The sequence below is a fragment of the Perognathus longimembris genome, chromosome 1 (genome assembly GCF_023159225.1).
Source record: "Perognathus longimembris pacificus isolate PPM17 chromosome 1, ASM2315922v1, whole genome shotgun sequence".
NCBI lineage: Eukaryota > Metazoa > Chordata > Mammalia > Rodentia > Heteromyidae > Perognathus > Perognathus longimembris.
The window spans coordinates 99,052,909-99,072,853 of NC_063161.1; the positions used below are offsets into that span (position 1 = coordinate 99,052,909).

The 19,945-nt window shown below is 44.0% G+C and overlaps 1 protein-coding gene across 1 annotated transcript in view; it reads left to right on the forward strand.

Annotated features, from left to right (window-relative positions):
• Positions 1-19,945, forward strand: part of Dmrt1 (doublesex and mab-3 related transcription factor 1) — a 98,324-nt gene that overhangs the window by 25,062 nt on the left and 53,317 nt on the right. Inside the window, exon 3 of the mRNA XM_048351789.1 lies at positions 13,691-13,974. Coding sequence (XP_048207746.1) covers positions 13,691-13,974 — 284 coding nt within the window. The remainder of the gene's footprint in view (positions 1-13,690; positions 13,975-19,945) is intronic.

Consider the following 19,945-nt stretch of genomic DNA (forward strand, 5'->3'; position numbering starts at 1 on the left):
ATGGTTCTTGAAGCTTTTCATGTCTCAAGATTCTGATTTGTGTTTGGAACTTCTGTTCATTTTGGTTAGTATATAGGAACAGCAAAATGATTTGAGCAGTTCTCAGAAAGAGAATAGAATCTACAGCTAATTTTTATGTAGTTAAGGCATTACAGATGAGTCCTCTTATTCTTTTCATTTTTTGGGTGGTGTTGGAAATTGAGCTCAGAGCCTCCACATCTTTTCCATTTAGGTTATTTTAGTGATCTTCCCACCTCTGCTGGGCTGATAGTCTCTTATGTATGCCTCCCTTATAGTTGGAATTACAGATGTGATTCACCATACCTAGCTTTTTTGTTGAGATGAACTCTTGCTAACTTTTTGTTAGGGCTGGTCTTGAATTGTTACCCTCTTAATTATGCCTCTTAAATAGCTTGGATCACAGGTGGGAGCTTTAGATGGGTTTTTTTAAAAAACAAACCCAGATCCAGTTACTGATTTTTCTCCATTTCAGGCTATTTTTTTAATCTTTTAATTTTTTATTGTTATTATAAGGGTGATGTACAGAATGTGTGTTGTTTTTTACATAAGTCAGATCATGAGTACATTTCTGCCTTGACAATGTCACCCTTTCCCTTGCTCTCTCCCAGTTTTTCCCTTCCTGTCCCTATTTACAAGTTGGATAGCAAATCAGGATATTTTCATAGCCCTTTATTATTCTTTTTAAACAAAACCATTTTTTTTCTTTTTTTGCGTGCTGGAGTTGGTACCCAGAGTGTCATAGTACCAGAAAGTGCTTACCACTGAGCTAGCTACCCCAGAAAGTCCTTTCTTTTTTATTCTTTTTTGCCAGTCCTGGGGCTTGACCTCAGGGCCTTGGCACTGTCCCTGAGCTTCTTTTGCTCAAGGCTAGCACTCTACCACTTGAGCCACAGCACCACTTCTAGCTTTTTCTGTGTATGTGATACTGAGGAATGGAACCCAAGGCTTCATGCATGCTAGGCAAGCACTCTACCCCTAAGCCACATTCCCAGCCCAGTCCTTTCTTTTTACCACATATAATCAGAATGTAAACAGTTGTGCATGAGACTCAGGCATACTTTTAGTACTTGTCTCAATATATACTAAAGCACAGATTGTTGTTACATTCCCAACAACCAACAGGACAATGGCATCTCTAAGGAATTTGAGTGGAGCGTCATGGCTTTCTTCAGATGCTGACCTGTTCGTTTCTTGAGTGAAGATTCTATACTCATCTCCTCTCTGACCCCAGAGGAACTTCCTTCCTTTCCTCCTCAGGATTTTTCATACCATTTTCTATTTCTTCATCTCAACCAATAACCATAATCTTAAAACCTGTGTTGGTAGGAGTGTATGTCTTCCCCCACATCCCCCAGGTCATGACCCTTGCCTGATTCTTAAGGAAAAACAGGACCAACAAGCCCTTCATTGTCTTTCTCTTAGCAGAGACTGGTATTGTTTCTCATCCAAGGTGGACTAAATCTCCAGTGCCCAGGACACTTAGTGAGGGGTTGACGCAGTTGTAGATGATACTAAGCCCTTCCCACATGCTTGGCAAAGTGCACCTTAGATAGGGGCTCCCTTTGTGCCTGGCTCTGATTGGCTTAGTGTTTGGTTCTTTTCCTCTGAGGATCACCACCATACTTGTTCACAGGTCCTGAAGCTCACCAGGTCATTCTTGGTACTTAGGTCATCTTATGGTGGCATTGCACCTTCTGCTGGCCCGCCTGCCTGTTTGTCTGTCTGTCTGTTTACACTTGGCAGGAAAACTGGCCTGCTGATTCCTTATCATCAATAGCAGCCTCTCACCTGACAGTGTCACAGGCCAGGCTACATCTCAGTTCTTTTGTCCTCTCTGATACCACTAGGGGACAAATGCTGGCTCTCAGGCTGCCAGTCCCTCAACTATGGCCTGTTATGTGTATGCGTAATACTTATCACTTGAACTTCTCATGGTGACATGATAAATTTATTTTCGAGGCCTCTCCATTCTGTGAGAAGCTATGAGGTTTATTCTCCAAAGTGAGTCTTAAGTGATGTGATTTAAAAAAAAAAAATGATGGGGGAGTGGGTGAGCTTTTCTTGGTAGAGACAACTTCCTTTTCTTTTTTTTTTTTTGTCAGTCATGGGGCTTGAACTCAAGGCTTGGGCACTGTCCCTCAGCTCTTTTTGCTTAAGGCTAGAACTCTACCACTTTGAGCCACAGATACCGGTTCTGGCCTTTTCTGAGTAGTTTATTGGAGATAAAAGTCTTACTGACTTTCCTTCCTGGGCTGAACTGCGATCCTCAGATCTCAGCCTCCTGACTAGCTAGGTAAATTATAGTCTTGAGCCAACAGCACCTGGCCCTTTTTAGTTTCTTATTGGAGAGGAACTTTACTCCAAAAGAAGAAAGGCAGAAGAAAGCACACTGGAGGAGCCACGAGAAGACAGAGTGGCCTGGTCCTAGCAGCGCACACATGTATGAACCCAGTGGCAACTCAGAGGCTGAGCCTTCAACCTGCAGAGGCCAGAAGTGGGGAAGAAAAGCCAAGGAATGGGGGAGCATTTGACCTCCAGAGTACAATTGGTACCCCACCCCGTTCTTAAGCCTTTCCTGCTAGAGATGAACAGCTAGCTGAGCCAAAGGCAGACTTTGGTGTGAGGCACTAGTGTCAGTTCTAGAATTATGTGCAAGTCTCATTTCAGTTCCTCATTTGACCATGGCTTCTTCCTTCTCAAAACAAACATACACCAGGGAGTAATACGTACACTCTGTTTATGATTTAGTTTCTCTATGTTCTCTTCCCTAGCCAACTTCTCTCACTCACATTCTTTAAAAAGGCAATGAAGTTAAGCAGAAAATTAAAGCAAAAGGCCAGAATGATGCTCCATCTCACTTGTAATCCTAGTTACTCAGGAGGCTGAGATCTGAGGATTGTGGTTTGAAGCCTAGCTTGGGCAGGAAAGTCCATGAGACTCTTAGCTCCAATGAACCACCAAAAAAGTCAGAAGTGAAGATGAGTCTCAAGTAGAGTGCTGGCTTTGAGCACAAAAGCTCAGGGATGGTGCCCAGACTATGAGTTCAATCCCCAGGACTGGCACAAACCAACATACACACACACACACACACACACACACACACACACACACACACACACAGACAATGAGGAAGTAGAACTGAGAAGGCCCGTCTCCAGGAGTAGAGTCCCAGCCTAGCAAGCTTGAGGCCTTGAGTTCAAACCCTAGTAACACACACACACACACACACACACACACACACACAAACACACACACACACATCAAGGCAAAGGGAGCATCAAGGACTCTAGTCCATCGAATTTTTTTTTAACTATCCTGTGATTTGAGGGAAGGTGAGGAAAACACCTAATCAAGATCTGGAGCCCTCTGGGTTATATGTAAGTGTGCATGGAATGTGCACCCAGTCACATGTAGGCTGGGGGTGTGCTACAGTCCTATAAAGGTCAGACGAGCTTCCTTCACATAGTTGGCTAAGATGGCAAGTTAGCTACAGCAGTGTGAGAACCTGGAGGTCATAGAGCAAGCAGAAGAAATAATTATGCCAGGTAATGGGTAATTACAGATAATGGCCTTCCTAGGGCGGCGCAGAATACACAGTCCCCCAGACTTAGCTGCCATGAACACTGAATAGCACATTAACTTTATAGCAAACTAAATATGCAGCCCTGGAAATTGCTGCGCGTGCGTGCATGTGCCTGTGCACACCCCTACACCCCCCCCCCACACACCATGCCCCAACAAATGAACCCTCCTGTCATTTTTCCCCCCTTTGGGCTTGGGTCCTATCCCTTAGGATTTTTGCTCAAGGCTAATGTTTTACCCCTTGAGCCACAGCTCCAATTCCAGCTTTTTAGTGATTAGTTGGAAACAAGAGGTTCATGGATTTCCCTTCCTGGGCTAGCTTTGAACTGGGGTCTCAGATCTCAGCCTCCTGAGTTGCTAGGATTACAGGTGTGAACCACTAGACCCTACTAAAACTAAAACCTCTGTCTTAAGAGAAGCGCTATAGTAGCCAGACTTCTCTACAGCAGAACTGAAGAATGGATGGGCTGGGGCTGGGAGTGGGGGGATAGGATCAGTCCTGCATTTTGACAGGACTTGAATTTGTCTAAGTCAAGATGGGCCCGGCTTCCAGGGACTGAAAACAACAGTGAGCACTTGTTATTTTCCTGGCACCAGGTTTGTGTTTGGCGTTTAAAATAGCCCTGTGGTGATTGCCTCGTGGGAGAAACACGCTGTTCCCGTTTCCTGATTATGGCTTTAGGGAGTGATTCCACCGACTGCACTCAAGGCTGCTGTCTGACCTCAGGGGAGGCCAGGAGCTGGGTTGTGCTCCTTCCCAAGTTCAATGGCGCTCATTGGAGAAGCCCTGCCAGGTGCAGCTCCGCCCTCCTGTGGTGCCTGGCAATGAGTAGCAAAGAGGGCCTTTTGCTGCACATTTTTGGTGGTTCTCATATTTAATGGCAGCGATATTGCTGGGCTGCGGTGGAGACAGCAAGAATAGAACACAGTCTCTGAGCACCTGCCACATGCTGGAGCCTAAATGCCAGGCATGGACCCTCTTGTAACCCCTAAGTGGGGTCATTACCTCCACATTACATGGAGATTCTCTGTCCAGTCAGTCAATTGGTTCTGGGAGCCAGGGTACCCAGCCTGAGGCTCTGCTGCTTAGCCATTCCGTAGATGTGTGTGTGTGTGCCCGAGTGCGTGTGCATGCATGCTCGTGTGACACCTTTCCCAGGGACTCTACTCACTTAAGCCACAGCTCCACTTGTGCCTTTTTTTGGTAGTTAATTGGAGATAAGAGTCTCATGGACTTTCTGGGATGGTCTGGCTTTGAACCATGATCCTCAGCCTTCTAAGAAGCTAAGATCACACGTATGAGCCACCAGTTCCTGACTTGTGACCAGTCCTCACCTAATACTCCTGGAGTCACCTGTAGGTGTGACTGGTTCTGGTGTCTGGGTGTCATCAAGGCCTTGGGGGGTGAGAGTCTGGGCTGTGGCCTGGCCATTAGGCCTTTCATACCTCCGAGCTCTCTGGTGTGGCCTGGGTGGTAGCTAGGCAGAGGTCATTTCTGGAATACTATCATGCTAGCTCTGGGCTGTTTCAGAACCACAGTTGGTGGTGGTACTGACCTTTGCATTTTTGGACATGCAGGAGTGCTTGGAGAATGTGAGTCTTGTTCCTGGGGTGGCTAGTCTCCACATCAGCCCCATCATCGATCCCCTTCTCGTCATGGAAGAGTCTGGAGGCAGTACCCTGGCTTACTTGATTGTTGCTCAGTGGGTGGGTTTTCCAGGAGCTGGTTAAAATCTGTATGTCCCTAACCCCCCATAGTTCCACAAAGAAGGCAGGCAGTTCAGTTGGCCAGTCATTGCCCAGTGAGGAGCAAGCATCCAGCCCAGTATCATCCTCCAGATTGTGGGAAATGCCTTTCTTAAATTAATGATGTCTTTCTCGAGTGATATTTGTTTTCAGTAAATAAATAAATAAGGAATTTGGGGAAACATCTGCTTTCCTGTACCCTCCAAGTGTTCAGTACCTATTAGTTGATGATAGGTTAACTTGGAGGTCTCAGATTTTCTGGTGGACGATTTGGCCAGATTATCAATTTCTAAACCTCAGAAGCTTTCTAGGAAAGGCACCATGAAAGTACAGGGTTGCAAAGACAAAATACAAGACATTTACCAGTGATTTATATGAAGTCATTGTGAATTGCAGTTCTATAGTTTGTAATAGTAAATCTTTGTTTCATTTATGATCTCTTTTTTTCCTCTCTCGTATGGGCTTTGAACTCAGGGTCTTGTGCTCTCATTCAGCTTACTTGCTTTTCTAGCACTGTACATTTTTTTTCCTTTATTGTCAAAGTATGATACAGAGGGGTTACAGGCTCATATGAAAGGCAGTGAGTACATTTCTTGTTCTACTTGTTACCTCCTCCCTCATTTCCCCCCAGCGCTGTACTTTTTGAGCCATGTTTCCAACTCAGCTTTTTTTTTTTTTTTCTTCTGGGCCTGGGGCTCAAACTCTGGGCCTGAGCACTACCCCTAAGCCTCTTTGTGGTTAAGGCTAGTGCTCTATCACAGTTCCACTTCTGTCTTTTTGTGGTTAATTGGAGATGAGTCTCACAGACATTCCTGCACAGGCTGACTTAGAACCACGATCCTGAGATCTCAGCCTCCTGAGTGGCTAGGATTACAGGCTTGATTTTCTGGCACCAGGCTCTCAGCTTTTTGCTGGTTCATTGGATATGGAGTTCACAAACTTTCCTGCCTAGGCTGGCTTCGAACCTTGATCTTCTAGATCTCCTCTTGAATAGCTAAGTGTGAGCTACTGGCTCCTGGCTCATTTGTCATGGTTTGTATTTCATGTGGGAAACTAGCATTTGGTTTTCTCACTGAAAGGAACATGAATTCGAAGTTTGAGCATAAAAGATGCACCGTGCAACAACTCTGGGAATCATGACATTGGAGAAGAGAGGGAAAGCCCTCCCTGACCTTAAAATGAATTACTGGTTAACTACTATTAATATGCCACAGGCTTGGAGACGGGCAAGATCAATAAGGGTGTTTATCATGTGTGGGTATCGATCTCTCAGGAAGAAGTGAATCATATTTCACGCTGCATGTGTTAGTGAAGAAAAAAAAGTAGCAGAAAGGTTGTGAAGCCCTGTTCCAAAAGTATGTGCATGAAGCCAGGACCGAGAAAAGTGCAGGGAGAAGAGAGGGCCTGCCTGTTTGCAGAGGGGACTGTAGTTCTGTGCTGGTCTCTGGGTAATTTTTACAGTTGTATTCTTCTGTAGGACCTGCTATCTTCCTTAGATGTTGAATCCAGTCCTGTTCAGCCTTCTTATGTATCACCAATTAGGAATCTGTACCAGTCATATTTAGGAATTGTACACCAGTCATCGCAACACTTAAAGCTTCAAACGTGACCATGGTAGTGTGCATGATTATAATCACAGTCCAGGGGAAGTGGACATTAGGAGCGTTGAAAGTTCAAGGCCAGCCTGGACCACACAGTGAGACTGCAGACTTCTCACTTCCGTTGTATGTGCTGATGATTCTGTAAGCGCTCATTGGCCAAGAACGCCGCCCTATTGCCATATTCTCTTGGGTGGGGGCAGTGCTGGTATTCCCCATAACATGGGTATACAGTCTTGACCAGTTTTTATTCTAGAGGGATATAGAATGAGATCTAGCTTAAGAATTTGCAGCAAACTCGTTAAGATGTTTTCATTGCTTTCTATACAGAGATTAGTGGTCTGTATTTAGTTGAATTGGCGCTGGTGTGTGTGTGGGTATGCACATGCGTGTGTGTGTGTTTGTGTATGTGTGTGTGCACGTGTGCCAGTCCTGGGGCTTCATCTCAGGGCCTTGTACTCTCCTGTAGCTTTTTTGTTAAAGGCTAGTGCCTCTTGAGCCATACCTCCACTTTCTTTTCTCCTTTCTGCTTAATTGGAGATAAAAGTCTCACAGAGGTTTTTTTTTTAGGGGGGGGGGGCACAGCTGACTTTCAACTGTGATCCTCAGATCTTGACCTCCCAAGTAGCGAGGATTATAAATGTGAGCCAGTAGTACCCAGCGAATTAACTCTGATATTAAAGTTCCCTTTCATGGTATACATGAGCCTTGGAGACCTGAAAAAGCAACTCATGGTCAGACCAAAGGTGTCCTGAGAACTATCAGTGGTGTATCTGGCCCAGGTTTACAGAGCTGTCAGTTCTTTTTGTCACCGTTTTTCTGTGTTTCAGGATGTGTACAGTTAGGAGTAGCCTATTATTTCTCTGCATAAAACAATCTTAAAAAGCGATTGTACATATATACACACACATACATAAATCCTCCTTGTTTGTATTTTAGTTCTTGTGATTTGGAAATCTTATTTTCAGAATTTGTGTCAATTACCTAGCCTGACTTGCTAACTTGGATGACATCCCAAGGTTTGGAGGAAGTGCCTCCTTCTTACCTTTTGGGGACTTTTGCCCTGGCCTGTGTTGGAACAGAGGTTAGTAGAGGGCATATTGTGGCATATCTTTCTAGTTCTTACGGGTCAGTGTGGGCGGGATCTCTGTGTTCCTTCTCAGGCTAGAGAATATCACGTGATCACAGAGCACCCAGTTAGGATCAGAGGGACCTTGTGGACTTTTCCAGAAAAACAGGATAATTTTAAAGGGAATTCACAGAACATCACACACAGGCCTTCTGACGGTCCATCACACTCAGACCCCGTGAACATTCCATTCTCATTCTCTGTGTTCCTTCATGTGTACTTGGCTTTCCAACCAGGCCGGTCGCTGTCCTTAGAGCTGTCTTCTTTCCCTCCTTGTGTGACTGTATTGGTGTCATTATCTTCTGTTTTCCTCTGTGTTACCTCCATCCCAGAATGTTACCTCTCTGAAGCTCGCTGTGACATCTGACTATCCTGTCATTGTAGCACTTAGATGATTGCTTCAGAGGTTTTCTCAGTGTAGGTCTGATTTTCTCAAATAGGCTGAAAATTATGAAGTTTTGAAAATTTCTTTGTGCCTTTGACAAACATTTAAGACAAAGCTTTGTACGTAGGTGTCATGTGATAACTAATACATGGGTTAAATATAAATGTAAAGATACAATTTAGGGTCAAGAATTTTATATATACATATGTGTGTGTGAGTTTGTGTAATTTTTTTTTCTGACTTTAGCTACTGGGGCTTGAACTGAGGTCCTTGAGCTCTTGGCTCAGCTTATTTTTTGCTAAGAGCTAGCTTTCTACCATTTGAGCCTCCACTTTTGGGTTATTGCTGCCTAATTGGAGATAAGAGTCTTATGGATCTGTCTGCCTGGTCTGGCTCCAAATCTTTATTCTTAGATCTCAACTTCCTGTGTAGCTAGAATTACAGGTGTGAGCCTCCAGTGCCCAGCCAAGACATATTTTCTTGATAAGATATTTCTCTAGGTTATCCCGAAGGCTTTTGAGGAATAAACAAATGCCTGGCAAATATTGGGTACTTAATGAATATCTATTGAAGAGAAGAAGTGCTTCAAAAGATGGATGAAATTTTTCTGATTAGAATGAAAGCAAGTGTGAGGTCTCAAGCCTGTATGTCTAGCTACTTGGGAAGTACAGAACGGGGGATTTAGGCTCAAAGCCAGCCTTGGCACAAAAGTTTGGGAGATTTCATCTCAACTGATGGCTGGGCACTGTGGTACACACCTGTTATCCCCGGTACAGGGGAAGCATAATAGTTGGGCAAAGTGGTATGCTCTGTCATTCCAGCAACATAGGAAGTACAACTAAAGGGGGTCACAGTTCAGGCCAGATCAGGCATAAAGCCAAGACCCTTGAAAATCACCAATGCAAAAAGGGACTTGGAGGCATGGTTCAAGTAATAAGGACTTGCTTAGCAAGTGTAAGTACCCGAGTTAAAAACAAAAACCAGGGGCTGGGGATATAGCCTAGTGGCAAGAGTGCCTGCCTCGGATACACGAGGCCCTCGGTTCGATTCCCCAGCACCACATATACAGAAAACGGCCAGAAGCGGCGCTGTGGCTCAAGTGGCAGAGTGCTAGCCTTGAGCAAAAAGAAGCCAGGGACAGTGCTCAGGCCCTGAGTCCAAGGCCCAGGACTGGCCAAAAAACAAAAACAAAAACAAAAAAACACCAAGCTGGGCACCAGTGACTCTCACCTATAATCCTAGCTACTCAGGACACTGAAATCTGAGGATAGCGGTTCAAAGCCAGCCTAGGCAGAAAAGTCTTTGAGACTCTCTATCTCCACTTAACCAGCAAAAAGCCAGAAATGGATGTAAAGCACTAGCCTCGAGCGAAAAAAAAAAAAAAAAAAAAAAAAGCCCAGGAACAATGCTTAGGCCTTGAGTTCAAGCCCCAGTACTGGCTCAGAAGAAAAAATAACCCACTGGTACAACACAAATGCAACGATAAACTGAATAAGGAAGTAGATGTATTCTAGGAAAATGAGGACCCTCTGGCAACAGTCCACAGCATGTATGGCTTATGACCTGTGGTGGATCTCAAGGTTTTGCATTTCTGTAAGTTCCTGGGAGTTGCTAATGGCACTGAGTCTGGACTACACTGCTAAACCACTACATCCCACACCTGGAGTTTCTTACATACTAGTTCAACCTGGGGAGAGTTTCATGTACGAAGTACATAAAGCTGGGAGACATTGAGCTGCCTTTAACATTGACCATGAGTTTTAATTTGGAACTTTGAAATGCAAGATTGAACTGAGGATGTAGTTCAGGATTAAAGAGTTAACCTGATTAGCATGTGATAAGGCCCAGGGTTCTATTCCTAGTTAGATCTAGCAAAAAACAAACACAAAAAAAAACAACTCACTAAGTTGATTGCTAGGGCCTTATGCCTGTACTCTTAGCTGCTCAGGAGGCTGAGATCTAAGGATCATAGTTAACAGCCAGACTAAGAAGGATGGCCCATGAGACTTTTTATCTCCAGTTGACCACATGTGCACAAAGAAGCACCAGCCTTGAATGATAAAGTGAAGGCACAGTGCCCAGTCCCTGATTTGAAGCCCCTGTAGCAGACCAAAAAAGAAAAGTAAATACTTACACATCACTTTTAAGAGTGCTTAACCATATTATGGGTATAAAATTTGTAGGCATGCTGCATGCTGTTGGTGGCTCATGCCTGTAATCCTAGCTACTTAGGAGGCTGAGATCTGAGGATCACAGTTGGAAGCCAGCAAGCCCAGGCAAGAAAGTCTGTGATACACTATAATCTCCAGTTAACTACCAGAATATTGGAAGAAGCCCTGTGGGTCAAAGTAGTAGAGCTTTAGCCTTAAGCAAAAGAGCTCAGGGACTGTGCCCAGGCCCTGCAGTTCAATCCCCATGACGAACTTAAAAATTTTTTTTTGTAGGTATACTTGCAAAGTTGAGATGGTTTTATTATTTAGACACTTATGTGGAACTGTGTGCCTTTCCAACATGTGTGTGTCAGTGTATCATTAAAACAAACTATAACTTGAAAGATGAAATAAAATAAAGGTAAGTGGAGAAGTAATTAGTAATTAACTAATTACAAGCAGATGGTTGTAGCAAAGCAGATGGTTGCTTTGACCTGCCCTAGCATTTTATGTGAGGTTTACCAGGCAGTTTATGGAGCCTGTTTCCTTGTTACCTTCAGAGTTATTACTGTTGTCATTCTGTTCCTTGATGAACTGAGGCATGATGGGAATGGGCCATTTCCTTTGTGCATGTGTTTCTTCCATGCTGGCTCCAGGCTCCCTTGTTACTGGCTTCTGCTGCTCCCACAGTGCTGAAATATCAGGTCCCACAGACCTGGTCATCTGTCAGTCTTCTCTACTCAGATTGTGTGTGTATGTGTGCATACTCTGGTCCTTTGGATGCTTAATTGGAAATAAGAGTCTCACAGACTTTTCTGCTGGGCCTGGCTATGAACCATGATCCTCAAATATCTGCCTCCTAAGTAGCTAGGATTACAGGCATGAGCCATCTGGCTTGAGTTTGCTTGATCACTGAGCAGGCTGCCCACTCTGTGAGCCATGCCAACATTGGCCTATATGTGATGTGTCTCCCTTCGATATGATTGCTGCTTCTGCTCTCTTTGTTCCATCTCCTAGATGCAACCATTGCTGTGTGACACCTCATGTCAGCTTCTGGTCTCCTTGTCTCCCAAGAGCACAGGTGTCTTTATCCTCAAAGCCCTCCAGCCTGGGCCCTCCTGGGTCTAGGTTAAGCAAACCCCCCTCCCCCCCCCCCCCCGCCCCTCAGTTCCAGAGCTTCTGCTCTCCATCTTCCTCTGTATCTTTATTCCTCCAGGGCTGTTGGATATCAAGCCTGACATGTTCCCAGACCAAGCTCCCTGACATTTGCTGTCTCTGCCCAAACTGTTTCTGTGACTCACCAGTAGGCCTCACTGCTCCCAGTAGTTCCTCCTTCACTTGTGTTGAGAATCCTGTTAGGCAAATCTCTCACCGCAAGGCTTTCTGGGTAATCTCCTGGTCCAAGAATCTTCAGGAATTGCTGCTACATCTTAAGAGATCTTGAGAGCTGCATCAGGTCTTGCCTTGTTTGCCTCCAGTTCATGGAGCTCCCCCACTGAGCTTCCCCCAATTCCTTTACTCCATTTATAAGGTATAGCTTGGACACAGTTTTTCTTTTTAGGCTTTGGGTTATCTTTCCTCCCTCTAATTTTCTCCCTCTTCCTGTTTCTGAGGATTCCCATAACTCTGGATGGTGGTGTGATTGTAATGTTGTGGTTTATGTTATCTGAGACCATGTATTTCCTGGGTGTGTGTTTTTTGAGAAAGACAGGATACCTTGAAGCCCTTTGCAAGTCTAGCTCAGCACATCGGAGGGATGGCTGATGAGTCCATTCAGTCTTTTGTTTGTTGTTTGTGCCAGCCCCTGGGGCTTGAACTCAGGGCCTGAGCAACATCTTTGGGTTTCTTTTGCACAAGGCTAGCATTCTACCACTGAGCCCCAACTCTAGTTCCAGATTTTTTTTTGGTGGATAATTGGGGATACAAATCTCATGAACTTTCCTGCCTGAGTTGGCTTTGAACTGTAATTCTCAGATCCCAGCCTCTTGAGTAGCTCAGATGATAAACATGAGCCACTAGTGCTGAGCTTTCATTTAGTCTTTGACTTTGACAATAAGCAGTTTAAAGCCTATATCAGGGTTTGGAAGCTTGAATTCTTTGGGAAAAATTGGTTCTTTTCCCATTTATGTAAAAAAGTTCTATAGCATAAGCACTCATATAGTCAGAATGGTTCACTAACTTAACCGTTTGCAGAACTGGTCTGCCTCCTCATCTACACCATGGTTCATACTTTAAAGGATACAGTATTAGCTGTGAAGGAAATGATGCAGCTTAATATCCTAGCCTCTGTCTTCCACTTTCTGGCCCATCTATGGGGGTATCAGAGTTAGGGTGTCAGGATATTTATTTATTTTGTTTAAAGTGAAGTGTAATGACTCTTTTATGGTAAGAATGCAGTTTAACTGGGTTTAGTCTTTAGTATCTTGACATAAGGATGGGAATGTCTAGGTTGAAGTTAGACTGTCAAACAGTACATAATTAGATCTACCTCTGAAATGAATTGGTAATCTCAGTAAAAACAGAAACAAAAATTCAGCAAGTCAGATGCTGGTGGCTCACACCTTAATCCTAACTACTCGGGAGGCTGAGATCTGAGGATTATGGTTAGAAGCCAGCTGAGGCAGGAAAGTCTGTGAGACTCTTATGTACAATTAACTACCAAAAAAGCTGGGAGTGGAGCTGTGGCTCAAGTGATACAGCAGTAGCCTTGAGCAAAAGAAGCTCAGAGACAAAACCCAGTTCCAAGTAAAAGCCACAGGACTGTTCCAAGTAAAAGCCAAAAGTGTGTGTGTGCACATGCGTGTGCACGCGCACACACACACACACATATTCGGCAAGGGTCTTCCAGCTGTACCGGTAATGGTGCCAGCCTTGGAACCTTCTTTTGTTTTGACTGCAGAAGCAGATGGCTTTCCCCCCACCCCCCTCCACCCTCCGCATATATCTAGGTACTTTGCTCTGCAGATCATGAGAAGAAATAAGGGGTATTCATTGTCAGCATTCAGAGATTAAATCCTGTGAACCTCTACATTAAAGCTATGTCCTCTTTTTCCCTCCTCTCCTTTTCTTTCCTTTTCAGAGGGACGCATGGTCATCCAGGACATTCCTGCTGTCACCAGCAGAGGGCACGTGGAGAACACACCTGACCTGGTTCCAGACTCCACCTACTACAGCAGCTTTTACCAGCCATCTCTGTTCCCCTACTATAACAACCTGTACAACTACCCGCAATACTCCATGGCCCTGTCTGCTGAGTCCTCTTCTGCTGAAGTGGGAAATTCCCTCGGAGGGTCCCCCGTGAAGAACAGCCTTCGGAGCCTTCCAGCACCTTATGTGCCTGGTCAGACAGGAAACCAGTGGCAGGTATGATACTATCAACAACTGAATATGTGAAACATTCACACACATGCATGTAAAGATGCATGTTCAGAGAGGCTTGCATGTATACATAATATGCAAGTCACGTGAAGAGTTTTTTCCTCTGCTGATAAACCATTTAAGCCTATATGTTGACTTGCAGGGACACTAAAAGGAAAATATGCATCTATTGGGTTTGCTTTTGATTTTTACTTTACTCACATTGGCATTTGCGTAAATATCATTAGCCAAAGTTAGATGTGCAAGTAGCTTGAGCCCTTAATAAGTAATAGGCACAGTTTTCTGAGTAGCAGTACTCTTCCTGATGAATTTGTACCCTGGGAAGGGAAAGTGTTAGAATGTGTGTGTTTTTATGAAAGAAATGGTAAGGAAAGGAATTAGGTCACTTTTGTGTGGGGCCAACTTGGGTACATTTTTTGCTATAAGTTGAGGTCCATCTTATATACTTTATACATTGTTAAAAGACCGTGCAAGTTGGTTGCTGGTGACTCTTGAGAAGGAAGGTAATCCTACTCAGGAGACCGAGATGTGTTGATCCAGGTTCAATGCTAGCCTGGTCAGGAATGTCTATGAGATCCTTGTCTCCATTTAACCACCAAAAAGCTGAAAGTGGAGCTCTGGGTCAAGTGGTTGAAGGCTAGCTTTGAGCAAAAAAACAACAACTAAGGGTGTTTGTGCTCAGGCCCTGATTTCAGACTCTAGTGCTGGCACAAGAAAACAAACAAAACCCCCAACAAACTATGACATGAAAATCGACCAAAATGAGTACACATGAAATGATTTGTATATCTTTGGAGGAAACATTTTTTACTTACACGTAGGACGTAGAAATTGTCAAGGATAGATAAAGCTTATACCAATGGTACCAAATGTGTTCATCAAAATATATATGTCAAAAGAAGTATTTTTTTATGAAGTTGTATAAACCTACTGGTGATACTTTCAGCTAATGTTGAAAGGATAGGAATGGATTCAGAATACTTTGTAACCAGAATGATCATTATGGCTTACCAGAGGAGCACAGAGACAGAAGATAAGATGCCCTTTACCTTGTTTTGTTTCTGGAAAGTCCTTTGACTGCTCTTTGGGCATTGATTTCTTCCTCCTGGTGGCAGCTACTCAGGAGAGGGTGGATGGGTGGTCACTCCCATGGCTGCAGCCCCTGTTTTTCTATTTCCTTTGGGAGGTTTTCCTCAACTTACCTGTGAATGCAGGTGCTGTTTTGCTGCTCAATGCCCTTGGCAGCACCAAGGCTCAGCCTAGAGCTAGAATCAGAGGCCACATCTCTTATATTACCTTGATTGATTGCCTTTCGCTGAAACCCAACTTTCTTCCTATTCTCTTGATTAGATGGAGTCTCCTTGTGTACTTTGTCCTCCTTTCCTTGTTACATTGAGTACCACTGTGTGCCGTGTGTTTCTCAATCTAAAGCTCCTTTCTGATTGCTAGAAAATACTGACTAGTAGAAATGATATTTTTTAAGCTACACTTTTTAGAGATGAATAGGTATTAGATTATTCACATAATGACTCCATAAGAATTTTTGTAGAGTTTAGACTTCTGTCAGCATCCTTATAAAAAGCCAGCAAGCTGCATAATACTGACTAAATGCAAAGCCTATTTTAGAAGAAAGGAGAAAGTCATCTATTGGGAGAGCAGCTCACAATTGCACGATCGCAGAGTGCTTCCTGGTGACTGCCTGGCAAGTTGAGAGCTACTTGAATCGCTTCTGCTCTGCCTCCAGGCCTGCAGAGATTTGTGGCCCAATCATAGATTCCTGTCCTGTTGTGAAACAGGAATAACATTTGTGACACTGGAACAAACTCACGATGAATGGCTGGTTCCACTGACCAGCAGCTCAATTTCGCTTCTGCATTTAATTGCCTGCAAAAGCTGTTTATTGCCCTGTGCACTCCTCCATGGCAACATTATCTCTTAAATAAACATGTTGTACCAGGTTGACAAGGGAGAGGTGCATAGGAAGTGAGCAGAAATAAATATGGGAAGGCTTCCAGCTCGGCCTGAGATCTCGATCTTCAGGTCTGCGGCAGGCGCTCCCTCAATTGCTTCCTCAAAGTTCGTGCTGCCACAATTCTAGCCATGGTAGACGTGGTCAGATGGCAGCCTTGGTGATTTCATTCCTCCTGGTGGTCATTTTGGTCTCAGTCTGACGTCTTCCACAATATAGTTTCCCATAGATGATTTTGTTCCTCACTGGAATGCATTCATTTATTAAATAGAGATGTATCAAGCAAGTAGGTTATGTGTTAGGATGGATCCCTGAATAGAACAGAAATTCATAATAAAGCACAATAGCATGACTGTCTTTTTTTTTGAGGGGGGGCCCAGTCCTGGGGCTTGGACTCAGGGTCTGAGCACTGTCCCTGGCTTCTTTTTGCTCAAGGCTAGCACTCTGCCACTTGAGCCACAGTGCCACCTCTGGCCTTTTCTATATATGTGGTGCTGAGGAATCGAACCCAGGGCTTCATGTATAGGAGGCAAGCACTGTTGCCACTAGGCCATATTCCCAGCCCCGTATGACTGTCTTTAACAACAATTTATTGTTATGTTTCGGAGTAAAGGAGAGGATGATGTGTGTTCATCCTCAAAAACAAACAATCAAAAAGTTTGGCATGATGGATATATGATATATGTCTAATTATCCTGATTTCGTCGTTACACCTGGTGTGCATAAGTGGAACCATCTCATGATGCTTTAGAAACATGTGCACTTATTTTTTGTCCATGAAATATCAATTTTAAGGAAGAATTAATGGAAGGTAGGAAAAGGTGGAGGGAAGGTGATGATGGTCTATGTAATAATCCTGTGTTTGAACTGAGATACACATGGGGAGGAGACCAGATTCCAGCATCTGAGACTGGGGCATAGAAAGGCATTCCTGTGGGTATTTCTGGTATGGCACTCCGGCACCTTTAGCCTGCTAGGGGGCCAAAGGGCAAGACGTGGCCCATTATAGTATGGGCTCTGCGGAGGTGGCCAGGCCCTCTCCTCAGAAGGGAGTGAGATGAGGCTATATTAAACTAACCCCATTTCCAGGGAAAGCAGTTAGTGAATGATGATCATTTTCATATGTTTCTTTTTTTCTTTTTGAGACAGGATCTTACTATGTAGTTAAGGCAGACCTCAAACTCTCAATCTTCCTGCTTCTGCTTCCCACACACTGGAGTTGCATACCTGGGCCACTTGGTCCAGTTTGCAAATATTCTGCCATTTAAAGAATTGAACTGGGTACCAGGTGGCCTATGCCTATAATACCAGCTCTTTGGGAGGCTAAGAGCTAAAAATTGTGGTTCAAAGTAAACCCAGGCAGATAAATCTAATAAAGACTCTTTATCTCCAATTAACCAGCTAAAAACTGGAAGTGAAGATGTGGTTCAAATGATAGTGCTATCCATGAGTGGAAAAGGTTGAGTGTGAGAGCCTGAGTTCAAGCCGCAGTACTAATGTATATACGTGTGCACACACGTGTACACAACATACACACACATGAGAAGGTAGGTTTGGGAGAAGGCAGTAGGATGTAAAAACCACTTCAGTTTTTAAGACAAAGGAGATCTGATCTTACAGTAACAAGGTGCTCATTCTACAGTCCTGTGATGTGTCTATGAAGCTGTCCGTCCCATAACTTTACATCATCACCAGCAGGAAAACTAACCAGACCTCTCATTAATTAAAGCAAAACTAATTATTAGCTACTCTGTGTTGGTGGGCAGAAATTGACTGACCTTTTCCTTCACAAACAAAACCTAGCAGTATCTTTAAGCAGTCTATGAATTTGTAAGGACAAACCCAATTAAAATTTTTAAAGCAATTTCTCAGGAAGAAAGCATGGAAAATAGATAGGATATTTGTCTTAGGCTTATAGATACAATTTTTTGTTGCTGTTTTGTTTTTGTTGATACTGTGGGTTGAACACCACACCTTGCACTTGGTAAGCGAGTGCTTTACCACTTGAGCCATACCTCCAGTCCTTTCTTTTTTTTTTTTTTTTTGCCAGTCCTGGGCCTTGGACTCAGGGCCTGAGCACTGTCCCTGGCTTCTTCCCGCTCAAGGCTAGCACTCTGCCACTTGAGCCACAGTGCCGTTTCTGGCCGTTTTCTGTATATGTGGTGCTGGGGAATCGAACCTAGGGCCTCGTGTATCCGAGGCAGGCACTCTTGCCACTAGGCCATATCCCCAGCCCCTCCAGTCCTTTCTTACATTGCTCTTTTACTTTGGTGTTTTCATTCTCCTATGGCACTTGAACCATGCCTCCAGTCTTGCATTGGTTCTTTTTGAGCTAGGGTCTCCCTTTATGCCCAAGCCAGTCTGGGCTGTGATTCTGGCCTTGTGTCCTGTATCCCTAGGAATCACAGGCCCACAGCACAGTGCCCAATCATTGTGCTTCCCCCATAGCTGGGGGTAATAGGCCATGCATGGCATCATACCTAGCTATTGATGAGTTGGAGACTGGAGAAAATCTTTACTCAGGTTGGCTTCAAATCACAATCCCCTCCCCATCTCTGCCTCCCAAGCCATTTGGTTTTTTTTTGTTTGTTTTTTTTTTTTGCCAGTCCTGGGCTTTGGACTCAGGGCCTGAGCACTGTCCCTGGCTTCTTCCCGCTCAAGGCTGGCACTCTGCCACTTGAGCCACAGCGCCGCTTCTGGCCGTTTTCTGTGTATGTGGTGCTGGGGAATCGAACCTAGGGCCTCGTGTATCCGAGGCAGGCACTCTTGCCGCTAGGCTATATCCCCAGCCCCTCCCAAGCCATTTGGATTATAGGCTTGTACCTGTATGTCTGCCATAATTTGTTTTTATTTTTAAACACTTTTTTGTTTTGTTTTTAATTTTTTTTGTTAGTACTGAGGATTAAACCCAGGGCTTTGGTTTGCTGGGCAAGTGCTGTAGAGACCTCTTGAGTCGTACCTCCAGTCCTACAGTTTTGTTTCTTAATGGGAAAACCCAGATGCATACATTTCTATGGATGCTTGAAAGATTCCTTTTATATCTGTTCTGATGCTATCATGTGCTGCATGTATTTTTATATCTGGTCACCTTCTTTGTGTTTTTTATTTTAAGTCATTAAATTTTAATTTAGTTAAATTTTTATCTTAATTAGTTATTATTAAGTAGTTGTATAGACGGGCTATAATTCCCTAAGTCAGATTATGAGTACAATGCTTCTTGGTCAGTGTCATCCCTTCTTTGGTTCTCCCCCATGTTTTTATAAACTCAGTAATTGTAATAGCTTTATAGTTTATTTTGGAATTTCTACAGACAATCATTTCTTTTTTTTTTAGGTTTTATTTTTTACCTTTTAGACTTTATAGACTTAAGTGATACATATTAGTTGTTCAGGTTTTTTTTTGTTGTTGTTGTTTTTGTTTGGGTCAGTCCTGGGCCTTGGACTCAGCCCCTGAGCACCGTCCCTGGCTTCTTCCCACTCAAGGCTAGCACTCTGCCACCTGAGCCACAGCGCCCCTTCTGGCCATTTTCCATATATGTGGTGCTGGGGAATCGAACTGAGAGCTTCATGTGTAGGAGGCAAGCACTCTTGCCATTAGGCCATATTCCCAGCCCGACAATCATTTCATAGAAACAGAAATCCTGACATTCTCCCTTATCAATACAGATTTTGTTTCTGTTTTTTGCCAGTCTTGGGGCTTGAACTCAGGGCCTGAGTGATGTCCCTGAGCTCTTTTGCTCAAGGCCAGTGCTTTGAGCCATAGTACCACTTCTGGTTTTCTGGTGGTAAATTAGAGATAGGAGTTTCATAAACTTTTCTACTTGGACTGGCTTCCAGCGATCCTCAGATCTCAGTCTCCTGAGTAGCTAGAATTACTGACCTAAGTCACCAGTGCTCGGCTGAATACAGTTCTAATATATGTTCTTAGTGTATTATTCAGATAAGAAGGGTTAAGCAAAAATGTCTTATCTGTGGTTTTGTCTGCAAT